Here is a 27,992-nt window from a genome sequence, read left to right on the forward strand (position 1 = left end):
GATTCCTGTCCTCAACAATGAAGAACTTTTACCCTCCGAGTTTCCACTGAAGCGACAAGGACGTGTGGGATGCCTGGGACGGGATGAGGTGAAAGTGAGATGTAACGCCAGACATGTGAAGAAGGAAGGAATCGCGGCAAACAAGTGTTTCCTTTTTACGTGATATGGAAAAAATGGCGAATTCAAGTTCTTCTCATGTGTTTCCTTCCTTGACCCCGGCCCTGGCTCACCGCGCAGAGGTCCTGGAAAATCCGCTTCAGGTGAGTTTGTTTAACTTTGAAACGTTTTGGCAAGGTGAGATTAAAGACTAATATTTAAAAAAAAACTTTCATAAGATGTATAAGTGACAAACTTACAGGTAACTTGTTCTAATTTAACAAAAACCTAAAAACACAGAATGCGTCGTAAATTTAAAAGAAAACCATTTCTTTTTTGAGCCATATTCTGTGCACCGTAGTTATATTTTTGCCCGCTTGTAATATAAATGATATTGAGCCTGTTCCAGCTGCAGCTGCGGAGATGAGAGCAAAACTTTTTTAATTTTCAGAAACTTCACTTTTTAAACTCCATTTAGAGCAGAAATTTGCACTCCAATATCCGAGAGAAGATTTAGTTAGTGCCTAAAAAATAATCTTGAAAGTCAAAGTATAACCTCAGCCTCTAAAGCTCTTTAGGTAATGAGCACTCAGTGTGGATGAGGAATCTAGACAGGGCAGAGATCTATTGGTGCTGGCACCTGTCACAACTATTTTTTAAAGCAATCATGACTAAATCATTGCGTTGAAAGGCTCTCTCTTTCTTTTGAACTTTTTAACTTTGTCAAGTGGGTTCGATTAATCTGTCCATTAAACAGAGTATGCAGACTGCGTGCACTTCTGTTTGTGTGTGATAATAAAAAGCAGTTTCCTTGAATGTGTGTGTGCAAACGTCCTGTTATGTTATGCCAGTCCTCTTTCCTCCCACTCTTATGTAACCACACATTCCTCTCACCCTCATTTTCCCCTGTCACTGTGTTTCGCCATGTTTCCTAAGTGTGACATTACCACTGGGGGCCAGAGAGAGAAAGGGTAGCAGAGGAGGACTGAGAGGCGTGAGTAATGAGTAATGACCCATTGGTGGGTTGTGAGAGAATAGATCTACTGTAAGAGTCCTGAACAGCTGGCTAATGGTCCCAGCTCCCCCTCTGTCCATGGCTACCCACCATCCCACAGAGCATCTCAGGATGGGGACAATATCTGTCTGTGTCACACTTTGACAGCGTTTTAGAAGTGAAAAAATGCTGCTGAAAAAAATGATGATGATTTGTCATCTTGGTTATACTTCACAAGTGAGACTTAGTCCCAGTATCTTTGAAAGATAGCTACTTCCAGTGACGTGATCCGTTACGTTAGGTAACAGAGGATGGGTAATATTTCCTAAGAATTTCTTTACCAGTTTTTGCCTTATTGGAGTTAGTGTGGGGAATAGCGGGCAGCGGAGCTTCCAGGCTGATTCAGTCTATGGACAAAGCTGTTCACTTTAAGCTTATTCAAACTCGACAACTGTATTTTATCTTTGAAAATTGCAGAATGCATGTGCTGCTGAACTAAATACTGCCAATTTCTATTGGAGGTAAACGAGGTGGGTGATGGGAGACCTGTACAGAATCTGCTGACAGCAGATAGCACAGCGCAACAGTAAACCCAAAATTAGTGTCCAGTATACAAGAGATTAGATTTTAACAGATAGGACTTACACATTTTCTCCCTCAAATAATAAAAAAGAATACATTTTAAAGATCTAATTCCTGGACCTCTTCTCAGCACTATTACTTGCAGAGATCTATAGCCAGCTTTGTTATTTATCCTGGCTCTAGATCCTGATCAGAGCCTTTACTCAGTAAACATACGGTTTAAGGTTAAATGTGACGCAATCCACAAATACATTTTGATAATGGTATTAAAATGTCTGTTTTCTTTCTACTACTGGTATCCATGTTTCTTCTGTACCCACCACTCACCCGGAGCAGAAACTGAAGGGCTGCATCCAGAGATCAGCCCATCCCAGTGAGGGACAGATCCCTATTGTCAGTGGACACAAAGGACCGTGCTGTCTGTACGTCTGTCGGTCTTTCTCATTGTTGGTCAGTGTCCTAGTGAGGAGGAGGAGGAGGATCAGTGCTATCAGGCCCTTCATCAGCCTTCAGATCCATTCAGATTTAAATTATTTTACTCAGAACAGTCACATGTAGTTTCCGGGTTCTGGTCTAATCCACTAATTGGAGTTTGCTCTGTGCTTATGAAACGTTCCTGAGCAAAAGAAGCTCAGGCTGTCTTATCTCTGACATTTAAGTAATGGAGTTTATACAACACACGGCCCACAATTGGTGGTAAATTCCCTCATTGTGTCTCAATGATGAATGTTCTCACGCACAGAGTTAGAGCCCACTTTTCCTTTTGCTGATAGCGATATTCACGATATTGCTGGACTGCTGCAGTGGGAATCCTTCTTGAGTTTGTGTCATTGTGACTTTTAAAAGCACAAGAATCTTTATTTGATGCTTTGCCTTTCTCACAGCCAGTATCAGTATCAGCTTATTGAATCCAGCCCTCACAATAATCGTAGCACTTCTTGTTAAATCTGGCAGCAACATTAAAAACTAAACATGCTGCTCAGGGGCTGCATTATTGTGTTGCTTGCCAGTTAAGTTGTCAGGTCTTCAGAATCATTTGCTCTGAAATGATGTACAATCGAATTCCTTGACTGTAACAAACAAATTACATTTTGAGGAAGCTAAAATAAGACCGCAGTAAAAGCAGATTTCTATTTTGGATGGCCTCAAACAACCTGTAATTACAGAGGACGGGAAAGACAAGAACTTCTGGATACCTGCTATTGTCCAAACATAGATGCAGTGGAAGGAGGCGTATATAGATCCTTTACTTAAGTGAAAATAAAAATACCAAAATGTTTAATTGCTCTTTTATACTGATAAAATCACAAAGACCGTCTTACTGCTATTATAATCATTCAGCGATGAAAACCTCACAACCATATCCTAGAATTCCTTGAGAGTAGCCCACTTAATATATGGACAGTACAAAAATACTCTGCTCAGAGGCACTGTTAATAAAACTCTGGCCAGTATAATTAAGCAGCTGATATTACTATTACCCTGCTGATAAACATCATTACCAACATGGGAACCCATCAGCCAAGATTTCAGCTCTTCCAGAAGAGATTTGGGCAAATAATTCACATTTTATGCACCCACTGTTAGGATATGTTTTAAAAAGCTAAATGGCTGAAACCAGATGATAGCCAGCACTTCCTATATGGCTGTTTTTCAGATGTTTTTCCTCTTATTTTCCCTCTACATTAAATGTTTAAACTGCTCAAACGTGATAAATCAGTACTGCCTGGACAAAAACAGAAACCAAAAGCCTCCAGTATCAAAAACTGTTCCTTGCCTACAAATTCTGCATATTTATGTGCAAATATCTCTTCTTAATGCACTTGGATATGGATGTAATACAGTATAAGCAGAGCACAAAATGGACAGGCTCAACTAAATTCAGATATTTTAAATAATGTAGTTGAGTAAATATAAGTGATTATTTCTACTTCTTTACGCGTTAACTGTCCTTATATTAAAATAAAGTAAGATGAAGAATGTGCAGCAGTTTAAACGGTGCTGTGGTGTGAAGTGTGTCGCTTTCCTTAAAGTGTGTAATGTTTGCTAAGCAAGTCAGCCAACAAAAGACGCTCCCAGTATACCAGCCTCGCCTGATCCAGCAGCTTTGTTTGCTCTTCCTCTGACAGGAAAAGTCTCTCCCTTTTAACCCCCCCTCCCTTTCTCACTTGCTCTCCTGCTTCTCTTCTCTCACACTCTCGCATGAATTTGTCTCCCTCGGTGGGAAGAGCGTTAGGCTCCTGCAGCCTTGAGTCTTGGCCTTGATTCCCGCAGTGACCACCTGTACCGCAAATGCACACCCTCCAACTTTACACCAACAAACGAGAGGAATGATTTATTATAATAAGGCTGAAAACACTTGCTGGTCAGCTTAATATGAAGTGAATGAATCCAATAGAAGTTAAGATGAATCCTTCCTCACATTTCAAATTGCTATCTCCTGTGTGAAGTCTGTGGAATGAACTGTCCTCAGGCTGCACATCCACCACCACGTATTCTTAACACACTGTTTCTCACGCACGCACACACACACGCACCCACGCAAAGTTAAACACCCTGTTCTGCCCCCGGCTTCTCTCAGCATTAACCTGCAGCTTCCCCATGGGCTCAGTAACAGCAGCGGAAGGGAGCCACTCACACTCTCTCCTGCAGAGCTTGACAAGGTTATTGATCTTGGTTTAGTGTACAGACCACAGCTGCCTGATAGGTGTCTGATCATAAATTACTAGGGTCATATTCTTCTTCCGTACAGTCGGGAGTCACAGTCCACTCTCCCCGTCAGTCTGTATGCCATATCATTAGAGGACGCCGTCTATCACTTCACACCCACACACACAAGTTCAGGCTTTTTACCTATCAGTCCCCTAGGAAACCCATCAGCAAGCCGCCCATCTCCTCCCCTCCTCCTCCCAAATCCTGTTTACCTCTCCTACTCTGCAATCATCGTGCAAGTGTAGGAAAACACACATGAACTAAATCCGGTTTAGCACTAGCGTCCTCGCTGTAGGTTTCAGGTGAGTGATCTCATCCAGCTTGGTGCCAAAGTGAAAAGGGAGAGAGAGGGTGAAGAGAAGATGGGCTTGGAAGAGAGACGCGAGAGAAAAACTGGACTGTAATGTGGTGGTTTTGAATGAAAAATTACCCATAAGTCCCCTAGACTTCAATTTCTTATCAAGCTGGCGAGGAGCTGATATGCTGAGTTATGCAATAAAAAGTTGTAGTTTTACTTTATAGTGAGCTGCTGGATGGAATTAGGAGTGCCATGAGCAGATAAATCAAAACTAATTGAAAGTTGGCTGTAGGTTTTCTTATAGCTTCATATCTACTCTGGTGCTTAAAAGCAAGGAACACACTTTTGTCTTTTCCTTGTAGACTAACAGCTGATCAGAGTTTTCAAAGGGACCCATGTTGTAATTGACCAGTCTCATCAATATGGATTTATTATAGACTTTATATGGATTCACTTGACATTTTATTCAGACATCAGTGTCGCTTTAGGGTAACATTGCAGTATCAATCCTCTGGGTTTTCTTCAGGCGCCTTTACCAATTTAAATAGTTAATTTGCCCTCCAAAACCTCTCAGTGGGACTTTGCGTTGCTTTCTTACTTGCTCTGACTAGTGTATTTAACTAGGGTTTGCAGCTGTGAGTTGTACTGAACCTGACTGCTGTGTCAAGGGCAAGGACAGCTGAACCGCAAGGAAATCAGGTGTGTGAGCTTGTCGCCACATGTGTATCCAAGACACGCATCATGATGCAGTTCACTGGGAGTAGGAGTGGCTAATGGTTCATTAGATGGGCAGAGGGGTTGTCAGGATGATCGTGGAAATATCTGTGTTGCTCTACTGTTCCTGGTGTCATTATTATCTGTAATGTGCTCTGCGGTGTTGTTTACACGTCCACACTGTTATACAAATAGTCAGTATATGTGAATGATTACCGATAAGTGATGTGCATGAAGCAATTTAGTCAGACATTCCTGACAGTTTTCTGGTAAGTCTGACACCATTAATAGAGAAATGAAGTCCGCCAGTGAATTCCATGGAGCGAGAAACAGTTTTTTAAATTTATTTTTGTGCCTAATTCATTTGATCATAAGTAAAATCACAGTCAGTCTCCATTAGTCTTTAAATATATAAATTACACTAAAAAGGATGCTCTCCTCAGAGCAGCTGCTGTTGTTGTGTGAGTGCATTCAGTCTCAGTTAGTTATGTTTATCTGATTTTGGTATGAAGCATGATTCGAGGATGTCATTACACCGTCACTAAATATTTGAAAGTTAGTGATTAATAAAAGGATCTGAGCTCTATTATCTTGTTCAAATATTAAACTTAATGAACCTATTTCAGGTCTGCAGCAGGCTCGAGTTAAATCTTAGAAGAAGTGACGGTAGTTTAGGTTATTTGTTGTGCACACAGATAAAACTAAACCACAGTGAGCAGCTTTTCTGACAACAGAGCAAAGGAGCGCTTTGGCCTAAAAGATGCAGTATAAATTCATGCTCCACATTAAAACTGCAAACAAGCAGCATTTTATTGTCTTTGCTAGAATACAGTGTTTCTTATAACCTCGGCCTTTATTGCTAAACAAACATGAAAGTGTATGACTCATAATTGTGCTGGAGTCATATTATATATGATATCCCGTCGACCTTAACGCACCACTTTATGTTTTTATAGGATTTTTTATTTTTTGGTTTTGAACTGGATAGGTAGCACACTAAGGCAGGTAAGGAAAACATCATTTTAACCTGTATTTCGTGGATGTTTACTCTCATGTTTTCATGTGGTGCTCCTGTGTACGCTTCCGTGTATTCTCTGAGCCTGGCAGTAAGAGTAGAGGATTGCTGATATTTCCATTGTTTGCACGATGAATTGCGACTTATGCTTAAATCATCACAGCTATTCCCTCTCAGTCTGGCAAAGAGATGCTTCATATTGTCACTGAGGATTTCTAATGATGCGCACTGATGGACAATAGGCGACCTCTGGATCGTGCGGTAGTGAGCAGCTGTTTTTGGAGCTGTGTTTGGAGACCAGAGGAATTAATTTACACTCCATTCACTCCCGTGTCCTTTGACCACGGCGGTGTTATCTTATTGTCAACAACATCACATGGATAATACTGACAATAACCCACTGTCTGTCTTATCAGACAGAATGGACCACTGAACCTGAACATTAATACTTATTTCCTTTTTTTTAATCTATTGTTGCTGCATGTGATTAAATTTCCCTCTTATTCTCCACCTCACTGTTGTTTCTCATCCTGTTGTTTTAACTCCCATCACCATCCACCTTCTCCTTGTCCATCCTCCACCTCTCTTCCTTAAAGCAATTTCAAGGGATAAATGCTTGGCTGCACTTTCTTTTACTTCTTCAAGAGTGATTGAGTTCTCTTCTTTAGGTTTTATCCTTCACATTCCACCCCCACTCTGTGCTATCGTTCCTTTATAAACTTTGTCCACCCACAGCCAACGGTATGTTAATAACCCAGAATTCAATTTTCTTTTGGCAGTCATTTTCCTGGGATATATCAGGGACAAAACAGCCAAGTATACTGTTCCAGCACTTTAAGTGAATGTATCTCGTTTCTCCCTCCATCACTTATACACCTACTCTGAGGAAAATTTGCTACAAACATCTGATGATACTTTTTTTGTTTTAATTAAGGTTGCACTAAAATTGAATTTGGCTGTTTTATATAGCAGTTTTACTTTGGATGTCTCAAAATCTTTGTATTTAGTTACCCAAAAAGCCCTGCATAGTTTGAAATTATTGTATTTATGGTGTACAGTGAGACATCCACTTTTCCTTATTGTTCAGGATAAATTGCAGCTTTTGCTAAAATGCTAGTTTCTTGATGTGGATGCTATTTGCAAGTCAGAAAGTCCTAATTGCAGTATTTACAATATGAAATGAATCCTGGGAAAGTGTTACTGTGAGTATGTTGGTATGCAAACACTAAAGATGGTAAACATGATAGTTATAGTTGAGAATCTCCATTTTTGCCTTTGTCAGCTTGAGTGTGATATTCCCAGAACTTTGTGCGTTTATTTGTCTGAAGGTGTGCACCAGCCTACATCCAGATCTTAATGAGGTGTCAGATATTGTGTGAGAACTTGGATTGTTTTCATTTTTTGGCATATTTGTGTCAAATGTCTGTTTGCTGTTTTTGTTTTGTTTTTTTACTACGTGTGAGAATACAGATTTCGGTGTTACGAAGCCTTAAAAGCCTCTGTTCCACAGGAGTACAAACAATATCTACACACGCAGTTGTGCCTTTGAACACAACACCAATGGAGCAATGCTCTCTGTGGTTGTCATGGAAATGACAGATGCGACAGCTGGAGGGAAGACTTGCGAGAAGTATTATGGGGTGTTTGGAGTCGTGTGACAACTAGAGCGTCACCTAATCCTCTGTCTGTTTACTGTTTGTTTCCACAGACTTATCTCCTGGGAATCATCATCTCCATATGTGGGAATGTCCTCATCAGCATCTCGCTCAACATACAGGTAGGAAACACTGGAATCCAGCTGTGTGACAGACACTCAGCACAGTAGGCGTTTAGCGCCTGTAAAGTATTTCTAGACTGTCTTTCTCCTCATGGTTTGCTCTCTTTAGCAAATTCTGTGTGCTCATCAGGATTTTAGTGCGTGTACCCTCGGGCACTGTGGCTGTGTGATGTTCACAGCAGGCAGTGTGCATTAGAAATGACTGCATTTCATGACAGAAAAGCCTGTTTGAATTAAAACGAATAGAAGTGGGTGTTAAAATATTGCAATTCAGTTTTAATATAGTGCAATTAAGTATTCAAACAACACATTTTCTGCACAGTCTGGACCTGAGTAGGGTATTAATAAGCTGCCCTTAGGTTGATAGCTCTAATTCAGGTGAAGTTTTACCATTTTCTGAGCATCACAATGTTAAAAAATAAGGACTTCATTGATTAAATGTAATGTAAGCCTACAAGCGCTAACATTTACCAGTCTGAGAAGATTCATCTAAAAACATTATTTGTCTAAAGTGATCTTTTTTTCTGGGGAACTGATAATATGAAATAAAGTCTGCATGGCAGCAGCATGCAGAGCAAACTTGGATGCCGTGACAGCTTCAAGTAGATGTGAAAAAGTGCTAAAAGAGGTTGATAACCCTTACTTAGAAGCCAGTATAAGCTTCCAGAAATAGAATTGTTAATGATTATGAGGTATACTGTAGACTTGTGTTGGGATCATACAGCTTCTTAATTGGTGTCATGTCTCTTCTGAGATGAAATGGTAATCAGCAGAGAGTGTGATGCTGCGTTTAGAGTTGTGTGACAGTCGGTGTAATGCTATATTAAATTGATTGATTAATATGTTAAGTTGCACCTACTTTTTTAGGATTTGCACAGTGCGGTGAAGTTATTGTCTGTGTTGTGTTGCTGTAGTTTGTACAGCTCTGTTGGGCCCACTTTATCTGACTGTTCCCCTGGCTCCTCTGGCTCCCGTTCCCTCTCTTCCTGACAGAAATATGCCCATGTACGTCAGGCACAGCGTGGATCCAAACCCTACTACACATCCGCCACATGGTGGTGCGGAGTGGTTCTCATGGGTGTTGGGGAACTGGGAAACTTTGCTGCCTATGGCTTTGCTCCAGCATCTCTCATAGCCCCACTGGGCTGTGTGTCTGTTATAGGTAAATATAATCTTTTTTGTTTTTTTAGTGTCATGCATTATCCAAGTGTGAAAGCAAAACTAACAGTGGAAGGTGTTTCCATGCAAGGCCTGTGTTCTTTCCTTCTGATCCTGTTGACAGTGTCATGCCAACCAAAAACTAATGATGTTTTATCCAGTCATTTTCTATTAAAAATTTTTTCTATAGACTTTATTTAATCTGTAGCACTTTATAATGCTTATTTGTATATTTTATGCATTAATAAAATTATATGTGCGAATAGTAGTCTCTTAACCAGAGGTGGCAAAAGAACAGACATTCTGTACCTAAGTACTGATACTAGTGTTGAAAAATACTCCAGTAAAAGTTGAAGTACTGATTCAACTTCTTTACTCAAGTAAAAGTTTAAAAAAAAAGTACAGGCTCTGAAATGTACTCTAAGTAAGAAAGTAAAAAGTAGCTCTTTGGAGGACATTTCTACCAGCTGTTTTTATGCAAAGCTAACTGAACCTTGTGCTTTATTAATGTAACAATAATATTAGAAGAGCTCTATTTTCTGTTACCTACATTGTAGAGGGTGACTTTGCCTCTAAGCAGGAAATGAGTAGGGAAGAGATTAAAGTGGATTCAGCAGATGGGGGAACCCTAAAATTAGTTGAAATGGCTCAGTGTGGGGCAAAGAATCACAGCTCAGTAATTTCTATTGAGCGCTCCAGTAGATTGTCTTATTGTACAGGCTGTGAGTAGCAGACCTGCTGCTCTTTGTGGATGTACACAACGTGTTACAATAAACACGTTACTGTAATCCGATTACTTTTTTCAAAGTAAAGTAAGGGATTACTATTGCAAAAATAATTACTTTCCCGTAAGCACACTGCATTTCTGCGTTACTAAACCGTGATTTTGTTTGTGAAAGGGTCTCGTGACAATGACGTAAACACATGCAACGTTCGTGGTAACAGATGTGTGCAGATCAACAATGGATAATATGGAGAGCAGGGGCCCGTTCTTCGTACCTCGCTAAGTAGGTTAGCCGGATTAGATTGTTGACGATTTCGCGTGATCCTGGATCAGTCGGTTCCCCGAAGCTCATCCGGGACTTGCTGTCATAGCAACAGAGCCGTAAGCGTAAACCTGCTCGGGAGCAGGTTTACTTTATGTAAACAGGATTAGATCGCGGCCACGCAGGTATGTCCGCGTCATTCATACGAAAGCAACAGCGATATTCCACCACTGTTTCACCATAAATAAATAACATCAATGTAACTAAAGACAATGCAGCACCTGATCCATTTATTGATTTCACACAGGTCATTTCCTAAAAAAGGGAAATGTACTATTAACATTCTATTACATGTATGTGATTATTACAGATTTAATTCATATTTCAGAGTAGCAATTGTAAATTACTTCGTGTAATCAAGATGAGAGACCACGGCTATAAAAGCGAAGGTGGATTTGGGAAGTCTGTCGCAGCCATGTCCTGTCCGTATACGCGAGACACCCATTGCGGAAGGTGCAAGATTGATAAGGAGAGTTTTCAGAATTCAGCGTATATTGCGGGACAGACAGGATCCTTTAGCTCAGCGCGACAGTGTGCTCATAGAGAGATATCGATTTTCCCGTGAGGGTATTATTTACTTAACCAACTTGTTGACGAGGGGGTGCAGGACCACCACCTGTCTTTTTTTGCTCTGCCCTTTTCTTGGTTGCTGTTATAAACAAACAGATTATTCCAGGGTCTCTTTCCAAGAGACTAAAAGCAATATAAGTGATAAATATTACCATTCTGTAGAATATTCTTATATTTCACTTTTACCTGTTCCCATGTTCTAGTGGGTCCTGTCGTGGCTCTAATGTGACAGAGGATAAAATATAACATATTATAATATAATGTAATATAATATTGGATAATATAGTGTAATATAATAAATCTACCCTACCGCCTACTGGTGTTGGCCAGAGGGGCCGATGGCGCGATATGGCAGCCTGGCTTCTGTCAGTCTGCCCCAGGGCAGCTGTGGCTACAACTGTAGCTGCCTCCCCCAGTGTGTGAATGTGAGAGTGACTGAATAGTGGCATTGTACAGCGCTTTGGGTGCCTTGAAAAGCGCTATATCAATCCACTCCATTATTATTGTTATTATTAAATTACTTACGAGTTTAATTTGTCAGCAACTTCCTGCCAGCCCTCGCTCCTTGCTTTTGCAGCCTTTGCAGTGTTCCCTTGCGTTCTGATTAAACTCTGAAACTCCTGAAATCCCTCACTCAAGAGTTCTTGCTCTGCTGCCGAAAAATACCGAGCCGAGCGCGCTCCGTCGACATTTTCGCCGACCAATCAGAGGGTTGCCGATCAATGTTTCTACTATCGATGCGTAGCCCCTTTTACGACACCCAGTGATGTCACATTACTGCGTCCAGCTGTAGTAATCGTCAACAGCAGGTGTGTTCGGGGAACCGGATTAGCGAGCTCACGGTTAGCGCGATGATTTGATCTTGGATGTGTCATTTGATCTTGGATGTAGTAAGCGACGTACGAAGAACGGGCCCCAGGAGCGAGTACGACCATGCAGGGTTTAAAGCTTGGAAGTGCTGACATTACTTTGAGTTTGATTCTGTAAAAAGTGACAAAAACATTAATGTATGCTGTACACTCTGCATGGGAAGAAAACTTCTTTTTACCGTGAAAAATTAAACTGCAAATCTGAGCAAGTACCTAGCACGCTGCCACGGGAATGTGAAATTCACAGAGAAACCCCCCCGGATCCCCCCACTGACATGACCGGGCAGACCTCCACCCGCCCCACTCCTGCTAAACAGGTGAAAAAGAGCAACGGGACTTAGTGCCACTGAGACTTTGATTTTATTTATTTTTTTGCTGTGTTTTACTTGCATCTATTTGAAAGAGAGTGTAAACACAAAACATTATTTTATTTCATATGCTGGAATATGCAGAAAATAGGTTTAAATGTTAAACAAATTTCTTTCTGTGAGAGACTGTTGCATATAATTTAATTTTTGCTTGATGCAATGCGCATGAAGGTAAAAGATTAAAACTAATAAAACAAGTTTTAAAAAGAGATTTTTTCATTTGATTCAATTTTATATGATGGATTATGCAGAAAAAATAGAATTGGGCTGAAAGGTCTATTGCTTTATTACTATTCAGGTTATGTGTCATGTTTTAAAAACTAACTGGTCAAATGTGACCGAAACATTAAGTAAGGCGGTGGGGGTGCACACAACCACAGGGTTAAAAAAGTAACTAAGTATCGAATTACTTTTGAAAATAAGTAATCAGTAAGTAAAGGGATTATTTTTTTGGAGAAGTAATCAGTAATTGGTTACTAATTACTTTTTCAAGTAACTTGACCAACACTGTACACAGCTGAATTCAACCAGATGTCAGCAGATGTTTCATGAGTTGTCCTGGCAACACTGACAGTACGCTGTTTATATTAACTTTATTCTAGACGACCACTGTGCACCAGTCACACACTGTTCCTTTCTTTGAATCCATCACAGTACAGCAAACTAACCTGTTCATGCTACACTAACCTGCTGAGGATTTTCATGCAACCTTTAAATAGTGAAATACAGCAGCTGTATCTTTAGCTAGCAACACAGTGTGCGACAAACTGCACACAGACAGTTTGTGTGTTGAGCTCATAGAAATGCTGCGTTTGACAGTGACACCAGCTCAGGTATTTGGATTAGCATCCGAGTGGCTTCCAGATACAGGTTGGTTGATTTCCTTAGAACCATTATTGTTATATTTCACTGTAACACCACAGTAGGCTGACTGGGTTTATTTTTCCCACTTAGCTAGGTAAGCATTGATAACTTAGCTAACATTACCTCTATCACTATATTAATGGGAATATGAATCATTGTGAGACTTACTGCTGGTAAAAAAAAAACAGCTTTCTTCTTTTTGGTACTGGGAATTAAATCTTTTTGCTCTGTCTTTATTACTTGCAGAAGAAATCTCCTAAGAAACGTTGTAAAATGTACGGTGGCAGACCTGGGTAAAGACTTGTGTGTTTCACATTCATTTTTATTCCAAAGTTGACGTTTGCTGTTGTTTGTGGAGCATCTGAGAACTGCAAAGACTCTCTAGGATTTAATGTATATTGTTTGCAAAAGAAGCATTTGATTCAAAATAGGAAATAATAATCATCTTAAAATAGCTTGCATTTAAACATACACAAGAAGACTTCACGGCAGTAATGCAACTTATCGATTATACAAATTCTTCCCCACATTCATTGGCTTTCAGTTTTAGAGGGATATATAATAATATATAATATTAGGGCCTTTATAATAGGGATGCAGAACATATGATGTATTTTTTAGATTGGAGGCATAATATTGGCCTGTATTATTTATTTATATGAGAACCTTAACTGAAACATGTGAAATTCAACACATAGACATTAGTTAGTAAAGGTTTAAAAGTGACAACAGAGCTAAGTTACTTAGGTTTAGTAACTGTACTCCTTTTATTAATATTTTAAATGTAGAAGCATTGCAAGGAAGTACTGAAAAAGTACCTTAATCTGTTTCTATAAGACATTGTTTTTACAGAATCACGTAAAATCTATTCTTATCACGTAGTAATGTTTCTTAATAATCATTATATTTAAGTCCCTTATTGCCTAATAACCATTACATATTGTAAGGACATTTATATTAAATGTCACAATACACTGGTACTTAAATGTGTCTATTATCCTATTATTTTGTGCTGTACTGCACAATACTAGTTTCTGCTCTACCCTTGCGTGTTAAATAGACCTTCATATATGGTGATATATATCACTTCATCAGCTCATTAGCTCAGCAGCAGTATGTTCAAGTGCAGGGCATAAAAATGATCTGTATGTATCAGTGAAGTTCTCCATCTGCAATAACAGTTTTATTTCTCTCCTGTGTTTCCAAGCTACACAACTGCTTATAACTGATGAGACTAACAGTCTTCACTTTATTCACTGGAATCTTCAAGCTTACAAACCATTCTTTGTTATTTAAGGTGTTAATTCAAAAGTAAATTTAACAAATTTTAAACGAGCAGAAACAGTGGGTCATTGTGTGAGAGTGGAAGAGTGGTGGCGGCGGGGGGAGTTCATGTGTCATCGTTTCAATTCCTACCTTATACCCAGCACTGAACCCAGAAGATAAATCTCTACATTTTAGCTCCAGAGATTAAATTACATAGGAAGTCCAATTATTCCTGACATTATGAATCTAACACCACACTTGAGAAACAATCATTTTTACGGCCCACAGTTGAGCTAAAGATGTCACAGACTAAGCCGGACTCATTAGCCAGTCAAAACAAAGCCTGCCCCATTGCTACAGCTGGCAGCTGCTCAGTGCAAACACTCTAAACGCAGGTTAAATATTGAACAGGTTCACTTCTTACCTTCCACCGCGCATCACTCACGGCGCTGGAGGTGGTGGTGACTCATGGATATTAATGACAGCTATTACCTCCACGCTTCCTATAGTCACGTCTTGCCAGTGGATGAATGGTTTGAATAAAGCACTAAGCGAAACCACAAATCTTGCTAAGAAGGCTGCACCTCTTGTTCATTGTAGTTTTGCTTGCCACTGTATTTGCTTCAGTGAGCACTTACCAAAGAAAAAAATGCTTTTAGCAGAAAAATAAAGCCTCAGTTCGGTGTTCTGTTAAGACCAGCAACCTCCAAATGTGTTGTCAGTGTGTGTAAATCTAACCTTGTGATGAATCTCTTTAAAACCACAACCATTAACAATTACCGTACTCATTTCCATTTTACTATCAGATCCTCGTGAAACCAGCCGATTGCTAGTGTTGCACTGGAGTTTGAATGAATATTATGCAGCTGAAGTGCGTTTTCAAGGAGCCTTTTAAATAATTAATGCATCTGAGATTACGAGGTGAAAGGAAGAGAAAGAAGAGGAAGATGTCTGCAGTCATGACACAGTCTGTCCTCAGCTACAGGGGAGAATCTGCAGGTTGGCTCCTTTCTTTGACTGACTGTACCCCTCAGCTCACACTGACTCACACGATATGCAAATGTTTAAAGCACATACATACACACACATAAAATTTATGCATAACTGTAGCGGTGTGTAAAAGGTCTAGAGGATTGTGTCGACTTGGGATGCTCCTCTGACATATGCACACACAACACACACCCTTCCTGCTGTGCTGTTGTGCCTGTTTTCCGAGAGATGTGTGAAGGCACAGAAGGGGGTACAGACAGCAGGATGCCTTCACTGGGTAAACAAGAGGGAAGTGAGTGGCTGGCTTGGAGAAAGGCTGAGGTGAGAGGAAGAAAATTTCAAGGAAAGGAGAGCATAAGTATGTGAATGAATAAGACACAATAGGCAGAAGCAGAGGAGTAAAGGGCCGGGATCGAGAGAGCTGACGATGCCGCTGTCATCCGCCTGTCCGTGCATGTCACGCTGGCACTCGTGACGTTCCGGGGAGAGCAATTACTACTGTCCGCGTTCACAGAGCCCAGTCCTCTCTATTAGGAATGACAGCATCAGCCCAAAAGCTGTTGTGTGGAGCAGAGAATCAGCTCTCTCGTTCAGATACCGATGTCATCGCATGCAAAAGAGGAGGGGAAGCTGGCAGTGTGGAAATGAACAGAAACCTGACTGCATCACTCACGGATGTCAGACCTGCAGCACTGTATTATCCATTAGGATGCGGTGTTAGCGCAGTGTGAAGAAGTCAGGATGTAATGTAGATGTATAAATAACACAATGATTTTAAAGAATGACTTTACAGTGTGACTGTATTTATTCAGGGTCAGGACAAGATCTCATTTCAGATTTCAGAACTCCTTTACAACGTTTGTGTAATGTTTTCTTGAATAGCTTCTGAAGGACGGTTTTGATTCAAGTTATCAAAAGTTCCTGTTTGGGAAATTGTGAATACAACTTTTGTTTTCTTTTACAAATTACACGTGCACAGCTCCTATATTTGAGCTTCTCTGGGTGATGGCAGTCAGACTTTTGTTGCTTTCATCTTGCTCATGACAGATTTGTGTTGCACAAGAATGATTGACACTGTATGTTTCGTCCTCACTGGTAGGTACCCATTACTACACATCACAAAGAGCATGTATAGAGGTGCTGCGCACACAAGGACACAACAGCAGTGACAAAACTGCGTACCCCAGAGGTTCCCGTTGCCACATTTCTCATTATATCAAGCCGTGCGAAGCTCACTTTGTATGGAGTTGCTATGGTTACTTGTTAGATCCAGCTGGTCCCAGAGGCAAAAGAGTCGTCCAAAATGTGAGTGCGAACATGCTCTCAGTATGAAATATTTAACAACTAACTGTTTCATCAGAATATTAAGGAGAATCTTTATAAACTTCCAATTAGAGCGTAGGGTCCTTGCGGCATTGTGCACATCCATGGCCTGTTCTTTCGGAAAATGTGTGTTTGGAGATACATAGCCTATTTGAAAGAAAGTGTGGCTTTAAATCATGGTTTTAAAATGGCATTTTTGCTTATATTTGATTTGTTTCAGATAAACTTGCAACTATATATCTTTAATATCCATGTTAAGAACCTGTCACTGCCTGTCATCCAACACTGTGTCTCTGACACATTGAGCTGTTTACACTCTGTATCTAATCTCCTTATGGCGGAGGCAGAGCCCATACACAGACTCAAATGCTCTGTCTGTTTCTCTTCCAGTAATTTCCAGCAATTTCTTCCATTCAATTAGTCCCCGTGTCTGTGTGCCATCACCTGCTCACCCAGATTGCTGTCTGGCAGTCGTGTCGGCAAAACATAGCGCCCATAGTATGCTCTGCTGTGATATTGGTGAAAAATGCAACATCATAATTCCAACTGGTTATATAAAAATGAGCTTTCCACTTGTGTTGTTTAGTGAGGAGACCTCCAGCACGGCAGCGTCAGCGTGTTATGCAAACTGACCTCTTCACTGTGACAGGCCGCTGTCACTTGCATGTCAGTTTGCCTCTCTGTCCACTGGCCGTTTGTCTCGCAGTTTGTTTTTCTGTCTCAGCCAGTTAGCGTGCCTGTGTGGCCATCCATCTGTGTATCTGCCTGTTTATCGGCATGGCTGTGAAGTCTGCACGCATTTCTGCCCGCCTTGCTATTTGTCTCCGTGACAGCCGAATGCCGTGTTTCTCCCTTGGTTCGGTGCAGATCCCGGGGAAACATTAAGAAGATTAATCTGAGGCTTAGCTGATGTGAGACTGATTGCTTTTCAGTGTCGCAGTTTTTGACAATGATATTGATGGATGGGTTTGCAAAAAACGTGGCGTGGAATATCATAATTTCATGCTGGTGCTATGAAGTCCTAATGAGTTCCATTTATCCAAGCATACGGACCGATTTATGTTGGTCTAATATAAACATGTCAAGCATTGTGTACATGTATTTATGTGAACACGCATTTACATATAATAATATAGTGTCACTGTGTGAATATGTGCATAACTAAATACTTGTATCACTGCTGCTTGTGTAGACATAACACCTTAAAAAAAACCTAAAGATGGCTTGTTCTGATGTTAGTAGCCTATTTGAATATGGCTGCCATGAAGGGTGTGTAAGTGGTGGTTGGGAATGTTTAGGAAGGAGGTACATGTCAGTGAAATATCCACACGAATACCAGGACCCAAGGTTTTCCCTCAGAACAATGTCCAGAAATCGCCTTCCTTCCATAGTGCGTCCTGCAGCCTTCTGTTTCCCAGGTAAACCATGCAATCAACGTGATGTAAAGCAAAGCACAATTTTTTTTAGTATGTGCCTCTGTACACTGCAACAGTGGATTTTAAATCAAACAGTCAATGTGTGACTGAAGTGTAGACTTTGAGATTTAATTCAAGCAGTTTAGGAAAATTTTCCATGAACTGTTTGGGAATTACAGTCATTTTTATAAATCGTTTCAGAGCGTCAGGAGTAATTGGACAAACTAACATCATTTTAAACATGAGGATTGTTTTTAATACTTCGATGAAACTGCCTGAAGTCTCCAATCCGTGGACATCATCACATGCGTTGTTTACTCCCTTGAGATGTTCTGCAGTCACCCTTAGATGCAGCTTGTTTGTCAGTCTCTTCAAATTTGTATTTAATAACTAAAAAGCATGCTCTATAGGGTTGAAATCAGATGACTGACTTAGCTGTTGAAAAATATCACATTTTTTTGCCTTGAAAAATTCTTTCTTTGGTCTTGCAGCACGCTTTGGGTCATAATCCATTTGCTCTGTGCAGCGCTGTCTGATCAGATCAGAAACATTTGGCTGAAGCAGAAAGCGTAGCCCTGTACGCTTCAGAATCTATCCCTCTACTGGCCAGTGCATTCCTTCTTTGTAAAATATTAGTGATTTGGCAACTCCCAAAATCTTTGATATCTCTATTGATTGATTGATTGGTTAATTGATTGATTGATTACTTTATGCATTATGATTACTTGCATCAACATCTCCTTTGACTTCATATTGAGCATTCCAGTAACAACCACCAAAAACAACTCTATACAAATAATTCTGCTTCATTATTTTAAGACCTCACTGCCTCACAGATGCTTTGATGTGGTTGACGTGTGTGTGTCTGCAGTCAACAATGTAGACTACCTTCAACATTACTGATGTGATTCTTATGGAAATATAACTATGTTGGTATTTACTTTCATTGTAGTGGACTGAATGGTTTGAATTGCAGTTAAACTAAGAGACTTTTTTTTTGTTGTTACAGCCAGTGCTATCATATCTGTGGTTTTTCTCAAGGAGACGCTGTGTGCCTCTGACATCGTTGGTAAGTAAGCATTCAGTAGCGATGATGGCACTTACAGTATAAGTGTCCTCTTGTGATGGTAGTTTGAGTTCAGAGCAAATCTGAATGTAGTTTGTATATATGCCAAACTGAGTTTACAGATGATAATTCAGTCACAAGAGAAAAAATATCCTGAATTCCAGTTATGTACTAGTAAAAATGCCCTCTTGCTTTTTTATCTTTGTAGCTTCGGGAAAGCGAAGGCACACTCAGCACAGACATATTTTTTGTTTTATGAAAAGCTTTTGTTTGTCATAACAATTTGGTGATTCTGCTGCTAAATGGCATAATTGTGATGACCATTCCTACTCCTGGACTGGAAATTCATATCAGCATCACACAGCTCTGTTTATTGTTGCTTTCTTGGATAAATCGGCTGCAATGTTTTTGCCATTTTGTTTTACAATTGCCGAATGCCATTATCAACCGCATATTGGAAACAGTTAAATGCATGAATGTTTTATTCATAAAGGGGCATATTAGTGGGAACAAGCTCTGTTTTTCTGCCTGTGTGCAGCCAGCGGCAGAGGTAAAACCTCGAAAATGATCATTTAAATAACAAAAATAAAGATGAATATTAAAAACCACTGCAAGAATGAACACAGTAACATTTTAGGCTTCATTTCAAGTTCATTTTTCAAGTTGAGTTCATTCTTGTGTCAGAAGTTAGGAACAAAAATATGACACAAAATGTGTTTTAAAGTGAAGCCCATTGGTAAGATATATAGTCACTGGATCATTTGTAGGAAAAAAAAGAGCATTCGTACCATTTCAATAAATGTCCCGTTTATCTTTTTAGCAGGATGCCTATCGCAAACAATCAAATAAATGTCAGTGTGTGCTGCAGGGCTGTACCAATTTAAGGAATGGAGTGTATAATAAACAAGAACTGGGCCAGTTCTTTTCTTTTTCTATCAATCACTGCACTACTCATTTTGCATCTTGGACAGCTCTATCAAAAAATACAGGGAATCTCTATATTCACTTCGCTTTTTTAAAAAATGACATCAAAATGAAAACACTTCTTTAAATAGCCATATGCAGTCATGTGGAAAAGAAAGGAGGCCCTCTTTCTGTTGTAAGGTTTTACGTCTTAGGACAAAAAAAAAAAAACCGTGTGGTGAGGTGTTACATGCGACACTGTGTCAGTACTTATTTAACAAAAATGAAGCCAAAGTGCAGAAGCAGCATGTGAAGAATTACTGTAAGTACGATCTTACTGTTTCCATGGGGATTAAGAGGGGAAGTGGCAGCCAGGTGCTGATAATCAAATTAAGTTAATTAACTGATCATCAGCAAGTGTGAGCGCTGCTAAAAGAAAAGCTTTGCCGTTTTCTAGTCTCAACCATTCACACGTGTTTTAACAGACTGCCAAGAAGAAGAGAGATCAGTAAAGATCTGAAAAAGGCTTTGCCCATCACTGCCCAATAGTATGAGTTATAAAGCCATTTCCAAACAATTAAAAGTCCATCATGTACAGTCAGAAGAACTGCAAGTGTAAAACATTCAAGACAATTGAAATATTCCCAGTAGTGAGCGTCCACACAAATTCACCCTAAGGTCAGATCGTGCAGTGCTCAGAGAAACTGCAATAAATCCGAGGGCTACAACTGAGACTCTACAGCTCTTAGTTAGCTGGTTGCATTTTTAAAGATCATGACATTACAGTTACAAAAAGACTGAACAACTATCACTTGTTTGGAAGGGTTGCTGGCAGCGTGACATCTGAACAATCCACATGACTTCTGGAATAATGTCTTTTGGAAAGACGAGACTAAAGTTGAGATGCACAGCGCTGTGTTCGGCATAACCCAAACAGTATATCAGCACAAACACCTCACACCAGCTGTCAAGAACAGTGATGGAAGGGCGAGGATTTGGGCTTGGTTTATAGCCACAAGACATGGGCACCTTGCAGTCAGTGAGTTGACCATGAACAGCTAAAGTCAGGTGTGAGGGCATGTGTCCAGCAGCTTAAGGCAAAAAATTGGCTGATACAGCAGGACAGTTTAAATGTTTACATAGTTGTTCAAACACTGCTTCTGCAGTATGGCTACATTTTAAAAAATTACACTGTAAAATGTGATGGGGGGGGGACATAAAACCTGAAGAGGGTACATTTTCTTTCTCACATGACCGTAGGTGTTATGGATTTTAGCTACTCCCAGTAGTAGTAGCAGAACTACTTGTAAGATGAGGTCAACTGAGCTGTCAAATCAATATAAAAACCACCTCCAATAAACTCACCACTCTGCTGTCTTTCTTTCTTAGGTGGTACCCTGGCAATAACAGGAACATACGTCCTGGTGACCTTTGCCCCCCACACCTCCACACACATCACAGCCCATCTGGTCCAGTACTACACTATCAGCTGGCACTTCCTGCTTTACCTGGTGTGTCCTTTAAAATGCTCCCTTATAAGTCAAGTAATACACATTAATGTGTATTCGTTTAACAATATTTTTTATTTATCAGTAACAGAGAAACCACATGTAATCATAGAATGCATCATTGTGAGCTTTATTGCACAACACCGTGGTCATGTCACTGAAAATCCTAATGTAGCACACCACTGTTGGTCAAAGACAAGGTCACTCTTTACAACCAGCTGCTGCTTGGTAACTTTTTCCAAATGAGACGAGGTCTTTTCTACCACTACTCTTAGGGGTCGTTCCCTCAGCTCTGTTCTCTGTTGTGTGTCTCTGTTGTGAAAGTGGTCAAGTGGGAGAGAGTCCTTTTAAGCTTAGATAGCGTTTTCATACTCGGTAGTCACGAAATACTCCCTCCAACAAACAGGCTGTGAGTGCATTAACACTTACCCATGTACCCTCCTAGTCCAGTTTCACCTCAAGCAGCAGTGGCATAAACATAGCTGTTGCTATAGTGACCAATCAGAAGACAAGTACAGAGCTAAAACAACATTTTTTGTTTTTGTTTTGTTTTTGTTTTTTTGTCCAAACCCACTCATCACAAACGTAAATGTTGGCTCAGAGCTAGTCTTGATTGAAAGCACTTCTTAGACGCTTTTAAAGGAGCATTTCTGTAGACTGGGGTCATTCACATCCATCCAGCTGTGTCTGAGTCATTCCCTGACTCTCATGCACCTTGCATTTCATGTTTCAGGTTAAATGTCTCCTGTACCAAACACTGCGTTTTGTGCCTTTTAGCTGTGATGTCTCAGTTAGTAACTAGTAAGTCCTGAGCACCACATAAGACCTATAGGCTATCAAAATACACTGCATTTTTTTCATTTGTTTCCTATATTACAGAATATACCACAAATACAAAAACACTTTTCTACTGACGCTATCTTTCCAAATCCTAAACATTTAATTTACTTTTTTTGAACAACTTTTTTGAACAACTGCACATGATCTGTCAAGCTAAGTAGAAATAAATGTAAAACGATGCTAGCCAATGGCGGAGAAGGAGAACGTGCCCCAGGTGGCAGTGCCATCATTATTCAGGGCACAGCATGTCACTCACGATTCTTTTTCTATTTAGTAAACCATTACAAAAAAAAATCCATGAAAAGTGCATAAGAAGATATTGGGCAAATACAAATGGATAACTAGAAACGCAGAGGCTACGCTGTTTGTGAATACTCATCAGCCTGCAGAGGAACAGCCTCCAACAAGTATGGGATTAACTTTAGTGGGTGATTAATCAGAGGGAATGAAATACCCATTGCCCCTTCTTCTTATTACCAAAGATCATTCTGTTATCAGTTATCATCTGGAAGGACCGCTGTAATGTCAATCTGAACATGGATTGGGGTATCTGCCACAAATGCCTGAGGTCTTTGTTAATCCATTTTCAAATCATAATTAATCCTTTTATTTAAAATACATACAGAGATACATGGATGATAGCTGGAGGCATTTTAAAGGTCAGCTTGCCCTTTTTCCCCACTTTATTCTGCTTTACACTCTGTTGTTGTTCTTTATCTACTCGAGCTGCATTAGAGGATCCTGGAACAGCTGAATGCTATTTGACAACCCCGAGCTCTTTTCATTTAAAACCCAGCAATTCATTTCATTTTTCCGCCATAGTCATTTATTTCAATTAAAGTGTCCTGCTCTCTGGCTACATGCTGCACTCTCTTCCACTAATAAGACAGTCAGTAAAAGTACAATTCAAGTGCAATTCAGATTTTCAATTTCTGTGCAGCTTCGAGGAAATGGAATCTGCATTAATGATTTGTACGTCTCTTTCTCTCTCAACAGTTTATAGAGATCGTCATCTTTTGCCTTCTGCTTTATCTGTACAAGAGGAGGAACATGAAGCACATCGTCATTGTGATGCTGCTGGTGGCCCTGCTCGGTACGAAAGAGTGGAAGTTGCCCAACTGAGGGCAGATGCTGTAGATTAAGTTGGAGGTTGCTTTTGTTGCTTGGCTACCGTATAGAGCTGTTATCATTTTTGAAGAGAACCAAGTTGAGAACAATAGAAGGAAATAATTCAGCGTGTTCACTAAATTAACCGCCTCCACGATTTAGCATGAACTTGTGAGGTGCTGCAGCTAAATGTTAAAGCGATGTCTTGCTTGTGTGTTGTTGCAGCCTCTCTGACAGTGATCTCAGTCAAAGCCGTGTCAGGGATGATCACAGAGTCGATAAAAGGCCAGCTGCAGCTCATCTACCCCATCTTCTACGTCATGTTTGTTGTCATGGTTGCGTCTTGCGCCTTCCAGATCAAGTTAGTCAAAGTTTTCTGTCTCTAGTTCTCATCTTTAAGCTTTTTGTCATCGCTTAGATATCACGTTTGTCACTGGCTCGATGGCTGTTCAGTGAAGAGTGAGGGAAATCACATATTTTACATGATGACCCTGTACCTGCTGCATTTCATTCACCAAACTTCTCAAATGTTGCTTTGTTCTCTCTCTCTCTCTACAGATTTCTCAATCAGGCGATGAAAATGTTTGATGCCACAGAGGTGGTTCCTATCAACTTTGTGTTTTTCACTGCAAGTGCCATCCTTGCAGGTCTGTTAAACAGAAAGCTGTTGAACAGCTATGTGGCTAAATGAGCAGAACAGTTGCTTCTCTGGGCCTCAGGTTTACTCTGTGGTCCAAAAATCTTAATGACCTTATAGCACCATATCAGCCTATTAGAGCACTTCGCTCTCACACTGCAGGCCTACTTGTTGTTCCTAGAGTATTTAAAAGTAGAATGGGAGGCAGAGCCTTCAGTTTTCAGGCCCCTCTTCTGTGGAACCAGCTTCCAGTTTGGATTCAGGAGACAGACACTATCTCTACTTTCAAGATTAGGCTTAAAACTTTCCTTTTTGCTAAAGCATATAGTTAGGGCTGGACCAGGTGACCCTGAATCCTCCCTTAGTTATGCTGCAATAGGTGTGAGCTGCTGGGGGATTCCCATGATGCATTGAGTGTTTCAGTTACCTTTCTCACTCACTATGTGTTAACAGACCTCTCTGCATTGAATCGCACTTGTCAATAATCTCTGGCTGCCTTCAAAAGCATGTCTCCTATCCTGTCTTCCTTCTCTCTCCCTAACCGGTCACGGCAGATGGCCCCGCCCCTCCCTGAGCCTGGTTCTGCCGGAGGTTTCTTCCTGTTAAAAGGGAGTTTTTCCTTCCCACAGACGCCAAAGTTCTTGCTCATAGGGGGTCATATGATTGTTGATTATTGTAGGGTCTACCTTAAAATATAAAGCGCCTTGAGGTGACTGTTGTTGTAATTCTGCGCTATATAAATAAAATTGAATTGCATTCAAAAATGATTTAAAAGTGCAAGATTTAGCCACACTCGAGCCACAAAGTGACATATTCCTTTATGGCTCTTATCAGTGCCAGCTTTTTGTACTGTGGACATTGTTGTGGTGTCACGAACACTCACCACCAAACCAAATATATATTCATCGGTTGCTAGGAATTGCAACTGCATACTTCATTCATTATTTCTTAAAGCTACGGAAGCCTGTTAGACAGAAGTGTTCTAAACTGGACCAGTATAAGTACAGAGTAATGACCTAGTTTAATAAACCAACAACTTCCCTGGTTTTTTTAGTATAAAAGAAGTATTCTCAAAATGTTTGCATTTAATGTATCATACAGGGGGGGCAGGGATAGCTCAGTAGGTAAAGTGGTCGCCCCATGATCGGAAGGTCGGCGGTTCGAATCCACTTAACGGCTACCCTGAGGTACCCCTGAGCAAGGTACCGTCCCTACACACTGCTCCCCGGGCGCCTGCTTAGTGGGCTGCCCACTGCTTCACTGAGTGAATGGGTCAAATGCAGAGAAAAACAAGTAATTTCCCCATGGGGATCAATAAAGTATCCATTATTATTATTATTATTATTATACAGTGTGGATGTTGAAGAGCCTGAGATGGTAACTGTGTGTCACAGTAAATCTATGCACAAAGCCTTCACATGTAGAACATCTGGGAACTAAACAATAGCCCATTAATCCCCCTACATGTCAACATGTAGAAATACTCGTGGCCTGCAGGCTTTGTTTGTCACATCAGTTTTACTGCCATGCTAGCAACATTGTCTGCACTGGATAGATACTGATCACTGCAACGCGGGAACACCTCATGAAAGCAGTTTTGGAGATTGATTCCTACTAAAGAAGCAAATTAAAGGGTTTTAGATGTTTCATAAGATTTACTGGCAATAACAGACAAAGATGTGCTCCAGCACTACAATAGCTGAAATCGGGTACACATACATTACACACACAGGGCACGATCAAGACAGTGACTCACTGCTGTGAACCACTTAGGAGTCCTTGCTCAGCAAACGCTGCAAGGTATTTATAGTGTGTGTGTTCTGCCAGGTCAGGTTTTTAATATCTAATCAATAAACCAGAAAAACAGACAAAAGTTTCCCCCAAGTATTTTGGCTTGAAGAGAAAATCCAGAGTAAAACACTTCATCACAATGTAAAACCCTTTTTGGCAGGACACCTTGTGTTACAAAATCCATTTTCTTGTTTGCTTTACTTCTGGATAAATTGCCCGAGTGATGTCATTTCAACCCATTTGCAGCATGGCTTCAGTGGAGTGTAAAAGAAGAAAATGTTCCAGCAGTACAAAACATCAGGCTCAAACAAGATCAGCTCCGGTGTCGCTCTCATACTGCAAATGAACAGCAGCGTCTTTCACAACGCCGCCCAATACAGAGAGACGCCTGTGATAGAGGAGGCACAGGCACGAGATGAGCTGTAGTTTGAATTACTCTTTACTTTCTCCGATATTGCTCTCAGTATTACTATTGCTCTGTCCGCCTACACGAATAACCCACAATTGATTGCATTGAACAACAAATTGCTGATGTATTATATCTGGCGGTGTAAGAACATCCGTGGGCGGACTTTTACTTTAAGATTAGTTTAGCTCCACATTGAGGAAAAATATTGTTTTGGTCCTAACCCGGTGACGGTCACAGCTTAAGACAGTGAAGTGAGCACTGGAAAAATGAACTCGCTCTCTGAGCCAACAGTGGCTCTCCTACAGTCTCTGCACAGAGGACATTGTTTGTTTTTGCATTCTGTCAATATGCTGAGCAGTGTTTACTATTCATCTCTCAAAACTGCACCCTTTCACTTAATAATTCTCCCCACTCATTATCCCAGTGTAATGCATGCTTAGGGTTTTAGGGCCATGTTTCACAAAGAAAGCCGCAGAGGTGATGTGCATGTTTTGTTACTCTGTCACATTAAATGGACTTTTTCATTTTGCAGGGATTGTATTCTATCAGGAATTTGAAGGCTTGGCCTTGCTGAACATCGGTATGTTCCTGTTTGGGTAAGTGTTCAATAAGCTACCAGCCACTGCAGCTTATCAAATTATGCTTATTGCAAAATGTCAACAAACTTCTCAAACTGTTTCCCCCCCAGTTGTCTTCTGTCCTTTGTTGGAGTTTTCCTGATAGCCCGAAACAGGCCAAAGATAAAGCAGCAAGATCGCAATTTTATCGCAATGAATAAAATTCCTGGTAAGATCTATTTATCGTTTTTTATTTTGTTGCCTTAGAACCTTTTTTGGTTTTTATGGTTCACTTATTAGCAGATAGCTTTTGAATTATATCTAGTGGCAGTGATCCTGGAATCACCCAGCTGCTATTGTCTGCCACCCGGGCAGCAGACTCCATCTAATGAGCTGCACTGTCCATATTCACAGGGAGAAGGCACACAGACAAAGTTCAGCCTGAGGCAAAGACTACAACATACGGATCACTGGCAGCCAAACTTATGTGCAACAGATCGGGCCAAACAGACGATTCATAGGCCCAGCTCCATCTGTTGAGACTGTCATTTTGATGCGTTTGTGTGTGCGTCTCTCTTCTTGGTTCATTTAAAATGTGTTTATAGAAAGAAATGATGGCCATCAGTTAAAACCAGTGCCAGCTGAGCATCAGAACTGGTGGCCATATTGATTTTACATTTTATGCTCCAACTATTAAGTACCTCTCATTAGGTAAAATATCTATTTGTGTCTGAGCATCATTTCCCACACAGGTATCAGAAATACCTCAAGAGGAGTCACTCCAACATAAGGAAACACCTCAGGATGAAAGGTCAATATTAGATTGTTCACAAGCAACAATTTTTAATTGTGAGGAGAGTAGTGGTTGAACAAAAAGGTCCAGGAGGGCACTCTGACCGAGCCTATCAATATAACATAAGGTTATATGTCAATGAGCTGAATAAACCGCTCTGTGTTGTGTGTAAATAAATAAGGACAAAAAAAGTGTTCCTGTGGTCTGAGGGTTTCATTTGTTACAGAAAAATAAGTGCACTACTGCCCTCTAATGGTGGGGGAGGGACTCCCAAGAAGACTAGCCAGCCCAGTTTGTGCCATGTTGATCTGACATGGCCTAATT

General features: G+C 40.5%; 1 protein-coding gene across 1 annotated transcript; it reads left to right on the forward strand.

The window, feature by feature from the left end:
* Positions 1-27,862, forward strand: nipal2 (NIPA like domain containing 2). The gene is made up of 11 exons (XM_026184232.2): positions 1-260; positions 8,120-8,188; positions 9,182-9,350; positions 19,067-19,126; positions 21,416-21,537; positions 23,371-23,467; positions 23,707-23,842; positions 24,040-24,128; positions 26,851-26,914; positions 27,007-27,104; positions 27,290-27,862. The coding sequence occupies exons 1-11, from the start codon at positions 165-167 to the stop codon at positions 27,394-27,396; spliced, it is 1,107 nt and encodes a 368-aa protein (XP_026040017.1). The 5' UTR covers positions 1-164; the 3' UTR covers positions 27,397-27,862.
* The last annotated feature ends 130 nt before the right edge of the window (positions 27,863-27,992 follow it).

This window comes from Astatotilapia calliptera, chromosome 11 (genome assembly GCF_964374335.1).
Source record: "Astatotilapia calliptera chromosome 11, fAstCal68.1, whole genome shotgun sequence".
NCBI lineage: Eukaryota > Metazoa > Chordata > Actinopteri > Cichliformes > Cichlidae > Astatotilapia > Astatotilapia calliptera.

Bases quoted from the DNA above. Each gene is read 5' to 3' on its own strand.
- nipal2 (XM_026184232.2), top strand. From the start codon at position 165: ATGGAAAAAATGGCGAATTCAAGTTCTTCTCATGTGTTTCCTTCCTTG. The intron at 23,468-23,706 runs GTACGAAAGAGT...GTGTTGTTGCAG, and splicing joins GCTGCTGGTGGCCCTGCTCG to CCTCTCTGACAGTGATCTCA. The intron at 23,843-24,039 runs GTTAGTCAAAGT...CTCTCTCTACAG, and splicing joins TCTTGCGCCTTCCAGATCAA to ATTTCTCAATCAGGCGATGA.